Source organism: Lagopus muta, chromosome 4 (genome assembly GCF_023343835.1).
Source record: "Lagopus muta isolate bLagMut1 chromosome 4, bLagMut1 primary, whole genome shotgun sequence".
Taxonomy (NCBI): domain Eukaryota; kingdom Metazoa; phylum Chordata; class Aves; order Galliformes; family Phasianidae; genus Lagopus; species Lagopus muta.
Window position 1 is genome coordinate 38,642,342 of NC_064436.1, and position 15,202 is coordinate 38,657,543.

The following is a 15,202-nucleotide window of genomic DNA, read 5'->3' on the forward strand; positions in this document are numbered from 1 at the left end:
CTGGAGGAAGAGCAGGGCTCTGAGAAATACAAATGAAAAATGTGAGAAATAAGAGGAGAGCTAAGGTAAACTTTTTTTTAAATAATTTTTTTTTCCAACAGAGCTGACTCACAGTGAATTGCATCAGCACAGCTGTACGGCACTGGTTCCCACCTGTGGAAGGCTTCAAGCTAACTGGAGATATAGTGCTTGACAGAATGTGTGAGATAGGATATAATTCAGTGCTGGGTATCTTTCCAAATGAGGAATGGGGGGAAAAAAAAAAAAAAAGAAAAAAAAAAAAAAAAAAGAAAAGAGAAAGAACAAATGTGTAAGTGCTTCTGTGATACAAGTTGCAAGTAGTTTAGGATTCAGCATGACTCAGGCATAAAAGCTTACCCTGTCCTAAAGCTGCTGGCTTTAGGAAGCTCCTTATCTCCTCAAAAGAAAAGCGTAAGTAGTAATGTAAGCATTTCCAGTCTGTGTCTCAGGACACAGAAAGAGAATATTAGATTAACTGCTGTTTAACTGAGTATTTTTTCACCACGTACTGTTAATCTGTTCATAATTTATGACTTTGTTTTTTGCTTTTGTGTCTTTTCATACTTCAGGTCTGCAGGTGATATTCTCCATCAAGTTCTGTATTACTGACACCTGAGGCATTTCATTAGCATTTAAATGAACCTTAAGCGCCTAAGTAATTTTGTGATAGGGCTGCATTTGTGTGGCTAGCTGTCTGTTGCATTTAATTAAATTCTGGACTTCTTCCTTCCTTGTTCAGAGGACAAAATGCAAGTTCTGTCTGAAATCCAGCAATAGGAGGAAGAACAGGAAGGCCATAGTTTTGCCTGCTGCCAAGGTTTGTTCTCTACTCACTATCTCTCTTTTCACTATTCAGCCCTAATGAAAAGCTTTCTCAAGAAGGAGAATGTTTGAAAAGTGACCAGGGATGGTGAACTCTCAAACTGTCTCTGGGGCTTATTTGTCACAAAGCAGGGGATGACAGGCTGACAGCTGGGAGCAGCATAGGCTTTGGCATGGCCTGGCTGTGCACAGTGGCTCTGGGGATGCTTACTGCTCTGTCTCCTTCAGTCCTGGGGGATTAGTCCTGAGATTAATTGTTCAGCTGGTTGAGCAAACAATTCCACTGTAAAGAAAAACTAGTGGCTTCTGGAGAAGTGGAAAGGGTTGTTTTTCTTGAATGTACCTAGTTGATATCCCAGGCTCATTGAGTGATGGCAGGCTACAGCTCAGCAAGATGGCACAGGGCCATAGTGGCTTTGGGAGTGTCACATGGGCTCTGCTGGGCTGTAGGGTCCTGGGGCTCTTTATCCTCTGATAAATGTGACGTTGTGAGAATGACCTAAGGCCCTTGTGACACCATGAAGAATCCCTTGGATGGGGAATTTTTACCTCTGTGAACTAAAACCATGTGAGAGTCTATTGTGTAATGGAGATTTTTCAGTTTTGCCTGATTAGAGGCACTTAATAAGAAAAGAGCAGGGTGAGGAAGACAGATTTCCAGAAGAGTGGTTCTGCTAAATTGGTGGGGTCTTGGATGTTTTTACTGCTGAGACATCACATGAGATTCACTCTGCTCAGTCAGCACAGCCAAAAAAATGGACAGCTCAGGGGGATGGCATTAAACAGCTCCATTAAAGCTCACACAACTGGGACTGGGAAGACAAGGGACAGTGTTACTCTGCTCCCAAGCAGGGACAGAAGGACTAGGCAGGATGATGATAAAGGAGTGTGTTGTATTTGCAGTGGATTCAGCAAAGGACTTAAAGCTTTCTTTTTCTTTTTTTCTTTTCTTTTTTTTTTTTTTTTCAAATCCATGCTTGAAGACCAAATTGAAATTATCACGATTGCAGCTGCATGCACTGCTAATGAGGTGTGCCTCTTTCACAACCACTTTTACTTGAGATCACTTCTAGTGATAGAAGGGAACCCTAGACCTCTCCCAGCTGTGACACAGCTAAACCTCTGAGGCAGTGCCACTGCTCTCCACACTGCTTCTCTCAGCTACCAGGCCCCAGCGGTGCCACAGGTCAGCAGAGCATGGTAGCACGCTACCCAGCCAGCAGTCCTGCCTCTGGACCCACTACTGCACAAGCCTCCCTTACTGTCTAAGTTTTGTTTATTTACAGTCAACTTATACACATCTGTTCTTGTGCGCTGTTTTGTAGCTTTAAAACATCTTCTGCTCTTCACCACTTTGATGTGACTGGGGTGGCAAGCATATCCTCATCCGTCCTCGTGGTGTCCTTGGTAAATAAAGTGAAGTTTTGCTCTTCTTGTAGAAGTTACCTGTAGGATTGCTGTGGCAGCCTACAGGGGCTGCACTGTAAGGTTGGGCTGCCCCTTTGCATCAGTTTATACAGCAACTCCTTTCTTCAGGCTGAGGATAGAGTATATATGTTTATACACTCAGTTTCCCCGCCCTCATCACTATCCTTTGGATTTTACAGGTGCGTCTTTAGTTGGATAAAGTTTAAAAATAATAATAATAATAATAATTAAAAAAAAGCATTTCCCTGTTAAAAAGTAGTGAATTGGGACTAAAAAAAAAAATAACAATCAAATTCAGATCCTCTCGAGAGCGGTGCGTTAGAGCATTTCCAGCCGCCGGACCGCGGGCACCGCGCTCCGCCCCTGCCCCGTCCCCACCGCGCGGTGCCGGGCTGGGCCGTGCCGTGCCGGGGGAGGAGCGGCGGGAGACGGAAGTGAAAACAAGAGCGAGGGACGGAGCCGCTGCCTGGCAGACGTGCCGCGGGTGTCTTCGTCGCTCTGCGCCCCGCAGCGCCGGGCTGGGTGAGTGAGTGGGGAGTGAGTGGGGAGTGAGTGGGGTTAGGCGGAGAGGATCTGGGGAAGCCAGAAGGTTGGGCTGAGGCTCGAACTTCGTGCTGTTTCTCGTAACTTGCAAGTTGATTTTGTTGTAATTTAACTCCGTGTCAGGGTGCCGTTAGGCTGCCCGGGGAGCTCACTGCAGGGTGCGGGACTCAGGTCGCTGCATCAGGGCTGGAGCTTCGCTCCGGGTCGTTGCGACGAGGCTGGTGGTTCGGTGCTGTCACTGTCCCGAGGACTGCCTCCTTCTCGTGTTCCCGCTGTTCCGCGTCCCCACGCGTGGTAATGGGCTTTTCTGCCAGGGTTTTGAAACCCTTCTAGGAGCTGATCCAGCGAGCGTTTGGTGAAAACCGACAGAAGTTGCGCAGTTCCTCCGTGGTTGCTCAATGCCCCCTGCACGAAGTGGGGTTCTGAGGCTTAGATGCTGCTCTCGTGCTTTGAGAAGTTGCAGTGAGTTTCCGAGTGATCGCCTCCTTCCTGCTCCGTCTAGGAGGCTGGAGGTGCAGAGTCACGGGGGTGAGAAAGGAGAGAGGAGCGGTGCTGGGAGCCACGCGAGGCATTTCACCAGGCAGCTTTTTTCTCCCCGTTTGTAGCTGCTTCAAACGGTGTGGGGGGAACCATCCTTTTCGAAAGAGATTTAATCTTTTCCTGAGGCTGTTGCTTCAAATAGTTGTTATTATTTTTTTTTTTTTTTTTTTTTTTTTTTTTTTTAAACCTGATTACGAGACCTTTGGATCCTTCTTATGGGTAAAGCCTTCTGCTGGTGCCCGTGAACGACGCGTGTACTGCTCACTCTACATAGTGTGCTTTCTTGATATCCCTAGTGTATAGTGACCTGTTACTGTGGTGTCTTTCATTCACAGGGAATGAAAATAATTCTCCCTTTCCTGAGGGAGGAAATCTGTAACTAACTAAAATCCCCTTTCAGAAGAAATTAGCAAAGTTGTGCTTCTTGCTTCAGTGGTGAGCAAGCCCCCTGAGAGCTCAAACTTTCTTTTCTTCTCACCCTCTCCAGCAGCAGAAAGACCTGGGGGTGGGGAGGGGGGAGGAGAAGGAGACGAAGAGCGGTGGCATTTACCATGCCGAGGATTTTGGGGTATGTTGAGCCAGTGTTGGGGCTAGAGCTGCCAAGGTAGCTCTGAATCCTGGTTTCCACACCTCGGGCGGTCCATTGGACTTGGTTACATTTGCAGACCCTTCCGCCTCAAAACCTAAAATCCCTCTGCAGTGCACGGTGAGGTCAGGCTGGGTTTGGGGCGTGCAGCCCACTCGCTGCAGTGTGCCCGTGGTGCCACCTTAAATGTCAGCACAGGAGCTGGAATCTGGCCGTACCGCGGTGTAGGCTTACAGCCCTCTCTGCTGTGTTCCTTGCCTTACTTCAACCATACCAAAATAGTCGGGATCCACTACCTAAGATGTCATTGTAATGTTACTTATCTGAGGTGAAACTGAAGCCCTTATCTCTGGCGCTGGGCAGCAATTAAGTGCGGAGGTTGCCTTTTAAAGGTAATTTGTTGCTCGCATTGATGTGGAAGGGAGGGAGACGCTGGAGTTTTGCTCTGAGTTTTGCTCTGAGTTTTTTTTGTTTTCTTTCCTCTCACTGTTACGATGTGGCTGTTGGTATTTTAATTTAATTTGCAGTTTTCGTTTGAGGCTTGGTGTTAAGATCTGTCATGTCTGTAACATTGTTTTGTCAATGTGAAGTTATGCTGTAGAACTAGAAGTCACAGGGTTTTTATTTTCTTCTGGTTAACTTCAAAGTTGTGACATTTTGATGTTGTACTGAAAGTGTCAAACCATAATGTGTTGGGAAACAAGTTCTGAGCTGATGACATGGCAGCATGTGATATTCATTTTGTCAGAGACAAATGTGCCAATGATGGTAACTTCTTCCATACTTGGATTTAAAGGATGCTATCAATTCATGCTTGTCTCAGCACTGAGGTTTATTTTTTTTCCCCCCACAGTATTCTATCAGATATTTGACAAATACTTTTTACTGTGTGCTTTTCTTGAGATACAAGAATTTCAACACCAGAAACCTTGAAAGTAGGAAGAGCATGTTACCAGCTCCCTGTGTTTCTTCCTAATCAATTCAGCACAGCAAAACATGGGAATGAAAGTACAAGTAATGGCAGACTTTGTGTAGATTTTTGGCTGTCCTTATACTATGGAGGAGCAGTAGGGAGTGCTTTTTGTTTTTTATCTTCCTTAATTTAAAAGTGTAATCCTCTTCTGCAGGCATCAAGTCCTTAACTTGGATCCTTGAATACTGAACACCATGAGCAACTACAGCGTGTCTTTGGTTGGCCCAGCTCCTTGGGGTTTCAGGCTTCAAGGTGGCAAGGATTTCAACATGCCCCTGTCCATCTCTCGGGTGAGTGTGTTCTCCCCTCTGCTTGTGTTTGGGTATCCATCGTGCTGCAGTCAGCCTGCAGCCTTCTTCAGACTACAAAGCCTTGAGCTGTGTGTGCTGGGCTCAACTTGCACTGTGATGTGGGGGTCTGGGAAAATACATCTTTGTTGTCTGAAGGTTCCAAGGAAATTTTACATCTCCATTTAAAGTCTAATCTATGTTCTTATCTATGCAACAAAACAGGCAGAAAGCACCCTTGAATTCCCCTCCCTGCTCACCCTCAGAAAGCTGTGACATGAGGAAGGAGGCTGGCAGGAAATGGGCAATTTTCTGCCTGTGCAGTTCACATGGGAGGCAGCGGGGGAGAATCACTCATGTTCCCATTGTTTATTCAGCAGTTCTTAACAGTTGGAGGATCTTTTGGTGTCTGTTCTTTCAAATCCCACTATTTGCAATAAGCTGCACTTAAGAAACGGGAGTTATAAACGGTAATTCATGGGTATGTGCCTGGGTGGAAATACTGCTTTCTCAAGAGTTTTTTTTTATGCAGCAAGGGCTCTTAACTGATGTTCACAGGAGTGTTTTATAGAGTATGTGCTCTTAACTGATACTGAAAGGATTTGAGGAACTAAGTCAAAACAAATGTGATCTTTGTATCCAGGCATTATCTACCAGTTCCCAGCTTTTGAAATGGCTTTTTTTTTTTTTTTTTTTTTTTTTTTTCCAGTGATGAATTTTCTTTCTATGTGAGCTGAGTTTCAAAGCCTTCCTCAGATGACTAAAACACTTAATTTACATCGCACGGGGACTAAATTTTATTATTTAAAATAATAAACCTATTGAATTTATGTGAGTACTGGAAATCTCTGGGTGAAGAGTTATGGCTCTGGACTCCAGCACCTTTAAACTGTGCTTTGCACGGTGGAAGCATTCATATATAAATGACTTCTTTGCCAGCAGCCTGCCTCCCCCTCCTGCGTATTTATGCAGTTTAGTGACAAAGATTAATTATTTTTTACACCTGTTGGGACTGCAGAATTCCTGGGAGAGGGAGCAGGTTTCTATTTGGGTTTATGCATCATGGCAATATTTTTAGCTAATCTCAACTAGCGATTTGCAGCCTGCCAGTTCATTTAGACTTGGCTAATCTTAGTCACCTGTGGATTATTATTATTATTATTATTATTTTTTTTTTTGTGGCTGGGGTAAAATGGAGAGCTGTGAAAATACCTGTGTACAGATAATATCTGAACTAAAAGGGGCTGAACTACAGTTTATTCCCAAATTCTCAGAATTTTCAAGCTGAGCTATAACTCTGTTTCTCGTTCAGCATCTGGTTACTCCTGCAGCAACACCATGCTTGAAGTGGGAATGTTCTTCCAACGTGATGGCTGAAGGGCTACTGTAGCAAGGAAAGTTTTTAGAAGCGTGGACTGTTGCCACCATGGGGTGTTTGCAGGCGGTACTGATGAGCAGCTCTGGGCCGTAGGCAGGAAGACACAATGATCAGCCAATTTTAGTAACAGTAACACTACATTTTTTGTAAGGGGCTCTGCCCTCCTGGAGAGCCGCAGTGCAACCTGGCTGGTAAGCATATTTTCCATCTGAAAATTTCTATAGAGGAAACAAATGAATTTAAATTAGTCTAGATGAGTATTTTATCACATGAATTAAATGTGCTGTTTGTATGGAGTAGCAGGAAGGAATCAGCCTAAACAGCTGCGTTTAAAAGCCTGAATTATGGGATTCCCTAATGACAAGTGTCAGTGCTCATGTCAGCAGATCATAATGAAAAATGGGTTCTGAGGTGGTTTTAAGGTTCTAAACATACACGGAGAGGGGAAGAACAATACCCCATTCACATGTTGGACCTCAGCTCTGCTTTCTGACTGAGTCATTTCTTTTTATTTGGAGTTAAGGACATCCAGATTTTGCACTTCTCTAGTGTAATGACAACAACACTTTTCAATCAAAAAAGCATTTAGGCTGGTATGCCAGTCCAGCTTTGGACTGGTAGCTGGAAGAATTCGATGCTGTGTTCCTGGTATGCTAGAACAGCCTGTACCATTCACCCCCACCCCTTCTTTTCCTGACAAAGTATAAATGCCTTCCTGCATCTGAAAACCACTAATTAAATTATTTTAGCATAACAGTAATGAGGCAGTAGAATTATGTTCTTTGGCAAGGAGGACTTTTTTTTTTTTTTTTCTTAAATTTTTGCTCTTGATGCTGAGGATGAATCCGGCTGTTTCACTGAGGGCTAATTTCCTGCTTTAGTTTAGTTTTGGCTCCTTGAATTTAAGTTCAAATAAAGTGCAGTTTATGAAGCATAGGGAGTACTTTGTTTTTGAATGCTGTTTATCCAAAAAGCTAATGTCTTATTACTGATAATGGGAACAACATTTCATAGGCTTCCTGGAGAAAGCTTTCAGGAATTCGTTTGGCTTGCAATGGTATGCCATTTCAGTGGGAGTGGTAGTTGCCTCTAGGTGGTAAAGCCAATCTGTTTTTTCGTTCTACTGGTTTTTTTTTGTTTGTTTGTTTGTTTTTGTGTGTGTGTTTGTTTCTTTTCCCCTAACACTAGTACGCTGTAGACATATTTGCCACATCATAACCAACAGTTTATCTATTATAGTGCTTCAAAATTGCTGCATATGTAGCTGCAAACATCTCACAGTAAGTAGTGTACACCATGTTGGGCATATCCTTGTAGGTACTGGCATGAATCAATGTGTGCAGTGCTTGGAGCTGCATGCACTTGTATATGACTGGACTTTAACTAGGTGGCTCCTTGCAAAGGAACTCTATCCAGTGCCATTACATGGGTCAGAAATAGACACGTAGCAGGAGGTGGTGTGTTGGGAGTGGTTGTTCTAGGTTTGTGCTACAGGTGTGGAGCAGAGGTGTTGCTCTCACAAGAGAGTCCTCACTGGAGAGGAATTTGCTCTATGAGTTTAAAAAAAAAACAAAATTGATCTTTGCCCTTGAACCAGGAATGAAGGGCGGGCTGAGGTTGTAGATCTCCCTCTTCTACTAACAATAAACCATTCAAGTGGCTCAAGCTACCACATGCTGCTGTACTGTGAGGCTTCCAGGTATTTAATTCTGAAGTGGCATTTGTATAATTAGAGGCTGCAAGCTATGGCCAGTTAACTCATGCTGAAGAAAGTAGAAATTGCAGGAGATGACATGTGCAAACTAACATTACTGAGATGCTGTCCTCACTTGTTCCTTGTGGTGTTTTACATTAATTGAAGGAGCAAGGAGAACATTTGGTGCTGTAACGCAAAATAAAAAAGTGGAAACCTAGAGCAAGTAATAACTAATTACTTTGGGATGCAAATTTTGTTTTTAGCTATTGTCGGAAATGTCTGACTTTCCCTATGAAAGCACAAGCTTAATTCCTGTCCATCTTTCTAATACATGCAGTTATGTGAAATTACTTTTGTCATCGTGCAACTTGATGCAAATGAATTGATCATCTCTGAATCAATGCAGGCCACTACACAGGCCGCTGCTTATTTGGCATCTCCTTCTCAAGCTTCAGTTAGCAGTTTCTTGCTAGGTGCTTGGGACATGAGGAAGTGTCTCCATTCTTTGGTATTCACCTACTGTAAGAATTGCATCTCAGACCATCATTATTTCTCAATTATTTCCAGGTAAAGTTTGTTTCCCAGTTGCTAAATATCAGCTGGACCAAAAAAAGTTGGTCAAAATATTTGAAATGGTGTTATTTCACTTTCAGTTTGCCAATACTGAACGAATTGCTATGACTAACATCTATGCACATCTGAGGTCCTGGATGAATCCTAGTGATGTTTCTGTTACATCCATTTGGATGTATTAATCTCTTTAGATTTTGCATTAATATTATGTCTGTATTACTTTGAGGGTGATTTATTTAGTCCTCAGTGCTCAATAAACATAACTAGAATAAATTTGGTAAACATAGCAGTTTTGGCAATTGTATTCCTACAGTTGCCTTCTGCAGAATGAAATGAGTAGCCCTTGGTACTGAAGGATTATTCATTAATGTGGTAATGAACTGACAGGTTTAGGTATTCATTCTAAATGCATTCCTGAAACATTTGTAACATACCAAAATAGGGACACAAGTCTTGCAGCGAAGTCTGTAAACAATTCTTATCTCAGTTTTATGACAGTAATTGCTGCCAGAAACAAGGAAATACTGAAGTGATACTATAGTAATGTACGAGAGTTGCTCTGAAAGCAATGCCACCTACTTTATCACGTTGACCCACAACATCAGAAGTGGATGTTGATGGTATGGCTGTAGAAGCTGAACCTTTCCATCAATATTCCCTTACATTTTGTTGCTGTGTGAAAGATGGCAGCTGAGAAGCAGTCTGACAAAATGACTTCTGACATGGAACTGCACTTGAAGCAAAGGTGTGGAACTGAGTTCCTGCATGTAGGGAAAAAATTGGAACCCATTGGCTTTTTTTTTTTTTTTTTTTTTTCCTATCAGAAATAGCCCTGTATTTTTGCATTTATTCACATATCAAGTACATTTTTCCTTGTTTTTGTGGCAAGGTTGTAGCTGATGAAAGACTCATGATAATGAATTTATCAGCATGCAGCACCCCCAGGGAACAGGTAGACAAGCAGCCCACCTTGGGATGAAGTGGAGAATGAGTATGCATGCAGATTGAGTAGCTCAATCTGTGTCCCACGTGAGCATGCTGAAATTCTTTGTGCTGGTGTCAGGTGATCATCACCAGAGCAATTGTCCTCCTCCACATTCCTATTTTTCCATCCTTCCTACCCAGGTATCCATGTGGTTATCTATTAAGTCTATGGGGATGAAGCATATGTATGCTCTTTGCATAATATTTGTTTATACGGAAGCTTGGCCTTTGGTCTTCCTAATGTTAGGAAGCAAACTATTTGATTGTCATTAACATCTGTGAAAATTAATTTTAATGATAATTAAATAAAACAGTGGTGTGAATAGGCCCAGGTATGCCAGCTTAGATTGACTAGAATTTGGCTGAGCCCTTTGTTTGGTGTGATTTATTATTGTTTTTTTAAGCCATATGTGTTGTTTTCAGTAAAATAAAGTTGTGGGTTTTTTTTTTTTTGTTTGTTTGTTTGTTTGTTTTTGTTGTTTTTTTTTGTATAAAATAAACTATTACAGTGGGGGACTAGGGAAATGGTCTTTCCAGCAGGCATGTGTAACAGGAGAGAAACACTAGAACAACTGGTGGCCTGGCCAGTGATAATTGTGTTGGTAACTTTATGCTCTGTCCTGGAAGCTCCTGCAAGTTACTAACTAAGCCCTAACTGGCAGCTGCTGGCATTGCTGTGCTCCTGGGAGTTGCTCCTGACTGGTGATGGTTTCCACAAAACATGGCTTCAAATGTTTTCCATTACTGTAACTTGCATTGCTCTGGTTTTCTGGTAGACTTATTTTACAGTGTGTCATTTTGAAATGTAAAATTTCTTATACGTGTCCAATGAAACCATGAGCTGTTGAAAGTGTTGTGCATCTCTGGGAAGAGTCTCAAGCCAGGAAGTAGGGTAAGAGGTGTGTGTAGGAATAGGTAGTCAGTCTGTATCTTAAAATTCATGGAGGATATCTGATCATTAAAGATACTTTTTGTGAACTGTAAGAGAAGTTCATGTGTAGGAGATAATGTCTGGTAATGAAATGGGACTTCTGTCATCTGTTGTTTTTTTAATCTCTATTTTTATTGGGGAAATTTTTAAAAAGAAAATACTGAAAGTTGATAGATTCAAAAGCATTTTGGATGTTGAACTTGACATTTTCAAGGTGAGATTTGGGGAAAAAAAAAAAATCTGTTTAAATCTCCATCTTGTTTCAAGTCTCTTTGTCTTCTTTCTCTTTATTTTATGGTCTAAAATTTCTTAGCAACAATGAATGCTGGAATGTACCAATAACTTTGAAAATAGGAATAATAGCATGACTTCCAGATCTTGAACTTTAAAGAAAACTGTCAGTATTGAGGTATTCAGCAATTATTATTTTAAGTGTAGCACCAGAGTAGGAAGTTACGAAACTGAAAACTTGGTAAGAACCAAAATTATCTACTTATGCAGTCCTCCTTTGAGATTCAAGATGGATGACTGTTAACGTCAGTGGTCTTTCTCCTTTTTATAGTCTATGTAAAAGTTGTATTTAATCTTCACTTGCCTTATTTTATTTTAAGTGAACTTCCAAGAAATTATCTTGTTCAATTTCTTCTCTCCTCAGAAATGAGCTTTGGACTGGCCTAAATTCGGGCTGTGGGTCTCAACAGGGATCTTTCCTGGCACAAGGTGGGGGCTTAGGGGGAATCTGCAGAGGTCACAGTTACCTGCTCTTCCTTCTCCTGGGGCAAAAATTGTTTTAGTTTACAGGAGTTCATAGAATGGATAACATTCACAACCAATAAATTAAGAAGCATTACTTGGTTGTATTTTATTTAATTCTGGTTAGATGTGGCTTACTAAGAATGACAAGCAAGCTATGAGTTTGCATCCTCTCTACACTGAATCCTGAAGGAATAGAGGTGCAGTGTGTGGGTGGTTTTTCTTGGTGGTTTTTTTTGTTGTTGTTGTTGCTGGTTTTTTTTTTTTTTTTTTTACTTTTGGGACTGAGTGGAATATGGACAATAATAATATTCCTTGCTTCACAAGTGATGTATGTAAGTCACTCCTAAAGTCTCCTATTTATTTCCATAGATGCTACAACAGATACAAAGAGCACATAATAAAATAGGAGGCATTACTTTTAGAGCAGCCCTCATAAAATCAGCAAGTTTTCTGAAGGTCTTAAGAGCATGATGTAGTGCTTCAGGGTTTGCAGAGCTGCCTGCAAGCAGTGTCCTCCTTGAAAGAATTTCACTTGAAGATGGGAGGAGAGATCCCTTTGTATGGCTGTAGTTTACCAGTTGCCTCCCTTTTCAGCACTATTCAATCTTTGTGTTGAAAGTTGGAAAAAAGTTTGTTTTCCCAAACCTTTTGTTTTCCTTCCCTTGCTGTGTAGTTTAAAGCAAGACAGAGCATCCCTGAAGGGAGAAGGGAAAGTAGAAGCGAGACTGTAGGGTAAGAGGCAGGAGAAACATGTCTATATCTCATCTGTCTTTGTCCTTATTTGGCAGACAACCTCCTCAGACTTAGTAGGAAGCAAACTTAATCTAAATAGTTCCTGCACTGATGTAATTCCCCCAAAAGTGAATTTAACTGTCATATCAGGGAAGAAAAGGAACCTACAAGTTTGTGGCTAAGGGATATTTGACTTCAAGTGTCAACATATTATTTTTTTGTTTAAGGATGCTGGTAACTTTTTCTTTAACTTGTAAGTGACTGTTGTAGTTACAGTATGAGCATTACAAGTGAAATGTTTTATGATGGAGAAACTGAAGTTTGTTTATAGCATCCACTTTTGAAAGACAGATGTAGTGGAAAAAATAAACTGTAATTAGAAGCTCAGAGTAGATGAAAAATTGGCAGGCTGTCTGGAGGCTAAAAAGTAAGGTCACTCATTAAAAAGAAACTGGGGGAAAAATAATTTAAAAAAAAAAAAAAAAAAAAAAAAGTATTTTCTTTGTGAGTATCTGACCCTGGAGGCTTGACAACTTCTGTCGACTTCCCCACCATTTTGAGCTGCTATTTTTAGTGTGACTGTTTTTCTCATTATTCATTGGCTGATGGCTATCAGAAGGCATTGTGAGAAGAGACATGGTGGTGAAAGATTTGTTTGTTTGGTTTTGGTACGGAGCCAGCAGATAACATTGTTAATTTTTTGCATTTGTTTTGACATTTTAAGAATAGATTTCATATGTTATCAGTGTAAGGGAAAGTGTGAGAGAAAACTGTCTATTCTGGGCCTGAAACAGTGAGAAATAAAAGTATGTTAGTATTCTTCCTGGCAGTGGTCAAGAAGGGATTGGAAATGGGATTGAGAATTATCTGAATATGAGAAATGGAAGTATAGGTGACTCTTCCAAGAATAGAGGCACTGGAAAGGGAAATAGCTCCTGGGGCTGGTGTGACCCAAGTTTGTGGATGGCATAAGGCTTCAGGGAAGTAAAAGAGAAAATGTAACTAAAATATTTGTTTAGGGTGCCTTACTGTAAGGGATCCACAAGCTGAATTTATGGAGTGAGTTATTGTGTGTTCTTAGACAAGTTGGCATAGGTGAAAGATAAAGGTTGTGAACATTTGCAGCTCAGCAAAGGACTCTGTGTCAGTAGCTTCTGTTACCATCTGGCCTTAAATCTTTGTTGGTGTAGAAGACTTGATAATAATCCAGCTGTTCTCTTATGAGATGCTGAAGGTGGAGCAGCTAGCTAGAAGATTTGGTGTCACAAACTTCACTAGTCTGGTTTAAAACTGAGAAGCTATGACTGTGGATATATAAATAGATGACTGTAAGATATACTGGTCTAGATTAGGATTGCAATCCTATTCTTGGTCAAGATAACCCAATAAATCAGTTTTGTAATTGCATTCACTTCAAGGTGCCCTCGCTGAAGTTATTTTCTTCAGTAGTGTGGTCATGCTGGCTTCATCCTTCTTCAGCTGGAGTGTGATAGTGTCTGTGTTTGTACTGAACAGTGGCCTTTCCTACAACCTACTTAAAGCTAGATGCATGTGGGAATGAAGCTCAGAAAAAGAGGGAGAAAGAACACTGATGCTTTAGGTTTGGCTGAGGTATGAGGAGGTGTAGGCACCAGCCAGCTGCATGCTGCACAGACCTTATGATTTCTAGCTGAGTAGTCACAATCGCTCTTAATGTTACAAATCTAATTTAAATGACTTCCTTAACTCGACACAAGGGATATTTTTACTCTGTTTTTCCATGTCTCTGCTTCATCAGTCACTCATCTTTCAGCGCTGTCAGATATGTGGGATGAGGTCCTCACAGAGTAGCTCTTTGTCAGTCAGAGACACCAATGCAGTCCCACCACACAGTCTCTTATGTATGTTGATCTAAGCAGGGAGGTACTGTGAAGAGGAAAAATAGCATATTATAAACTGAAGACCATATCATGACACATCTCTTCAGTTATCTTCAAAGCAGATGAGGAAGTGCAGCACTAAGGTAATACGCTCAGTAGTTTTGGTGTAAAGTAAGGCCAGTAGACATGAGCACAGAAACTTCTGCTATTAGTGCCCTATTTTTAATAGTAAAAATGATAGTCATTGGAGTTTTATAATCCAAAGAAGTTGGAGTGAAGCTGATGATTATCTGTGACACTTGGACGACTGTTCTGCCGATCTTTCTTCCCTGACAAGCTTTGTAATTCAACAAGCATTGCATTCCCATTCAAAATACGAAGGTGCTGTGCGTTCCATGAGCGGTTTTTGTTTTTCCATTAAAGTAAGCCAGAAATTTCCCAGTAGATTAATCCATATTTTTCCCTATAGAATATTATTATTACAGTTTGTCTCATTCAGAATTAAATTTGTACCTTAGAAAGTTCTGCTTAAACAGTTCAGCAGAAGTAAAAGTAAGGCTGAACAATATCTCATTGCTGAAAGTATTAAAAAGTGGGAGCTGTAGTGACTGCTGTCAGCTTTGTCTGTAACAAAGCCCTGAAATGAAATGCAATGCAATGCCTTGTGTGAAATGCCTTAGACTTAAAAAACACGTCTGCCAGGTCTTCAGTAGTCCTGTTGGAAAGGTCAAATGATTTGCCTGTTAACTGGACATGAAAGAATTTGGCTTATCCTGGTCTATATTAAGGAATGACCTGATGTGACATTTAGTTCTTTCTCTACCGAGTGGTTGAACAATGTCAAGTACTTAGAATGGGAAGACAACAGAAATTTATTTTGTGTTATTTCATGGTTATTTTAAAGGCTCTTGAATTGTGATTGAGGTGCAAAGCCTGGGTAAGTATTGGCTGTATCACTTTCGGGAGAGTAAAATTCCCTGCCAAGTTTCTGTATTTAACTAATGGGATCACCTGCATGTATCCCTAACATTTATTGAATCTGGGCAGGAAATGACCCAAGTGCCTCTGCTAAGTGTGTTATTGTATTGGTAGC

At 41.2% G+C, this 15,202-nt stretch overlaps 1 protein-coding gene across 12 annotated transcripts in view; it reads left to right on the top strand.

Moving 5' to 3' along the window:
• The first annotated feature begins 782 nt into the window (after positions 1-782).
• The window catches only part of PDLIM5 (PDZ and LIM domain 5), a 117,151-nt gene continuing 102,731 nt past the window's right edge, over positions 783-15,202 (top strand). For 8 of the 12 annotated variants that reach the window (XM_048942399.1, XM_048942404.1, XM_048942405.1 and 5 more), the window contains exons 1-2: positions 2,687-2,793; positions 5,068-5,203. In XM_048942399.1, coding sequence (XP_048798356.1) covers positions 5,108-5,203 — 96 coding nt within the window. In that variant the 5' untranslated portion in view covers positions 2,687-2,793; positions 5,068-5,107. The other 4 variants (XM_048942402.1, XM_048942400.1, XM_048942401.1 and 1 more) reach the window with 4 other exon arrangements.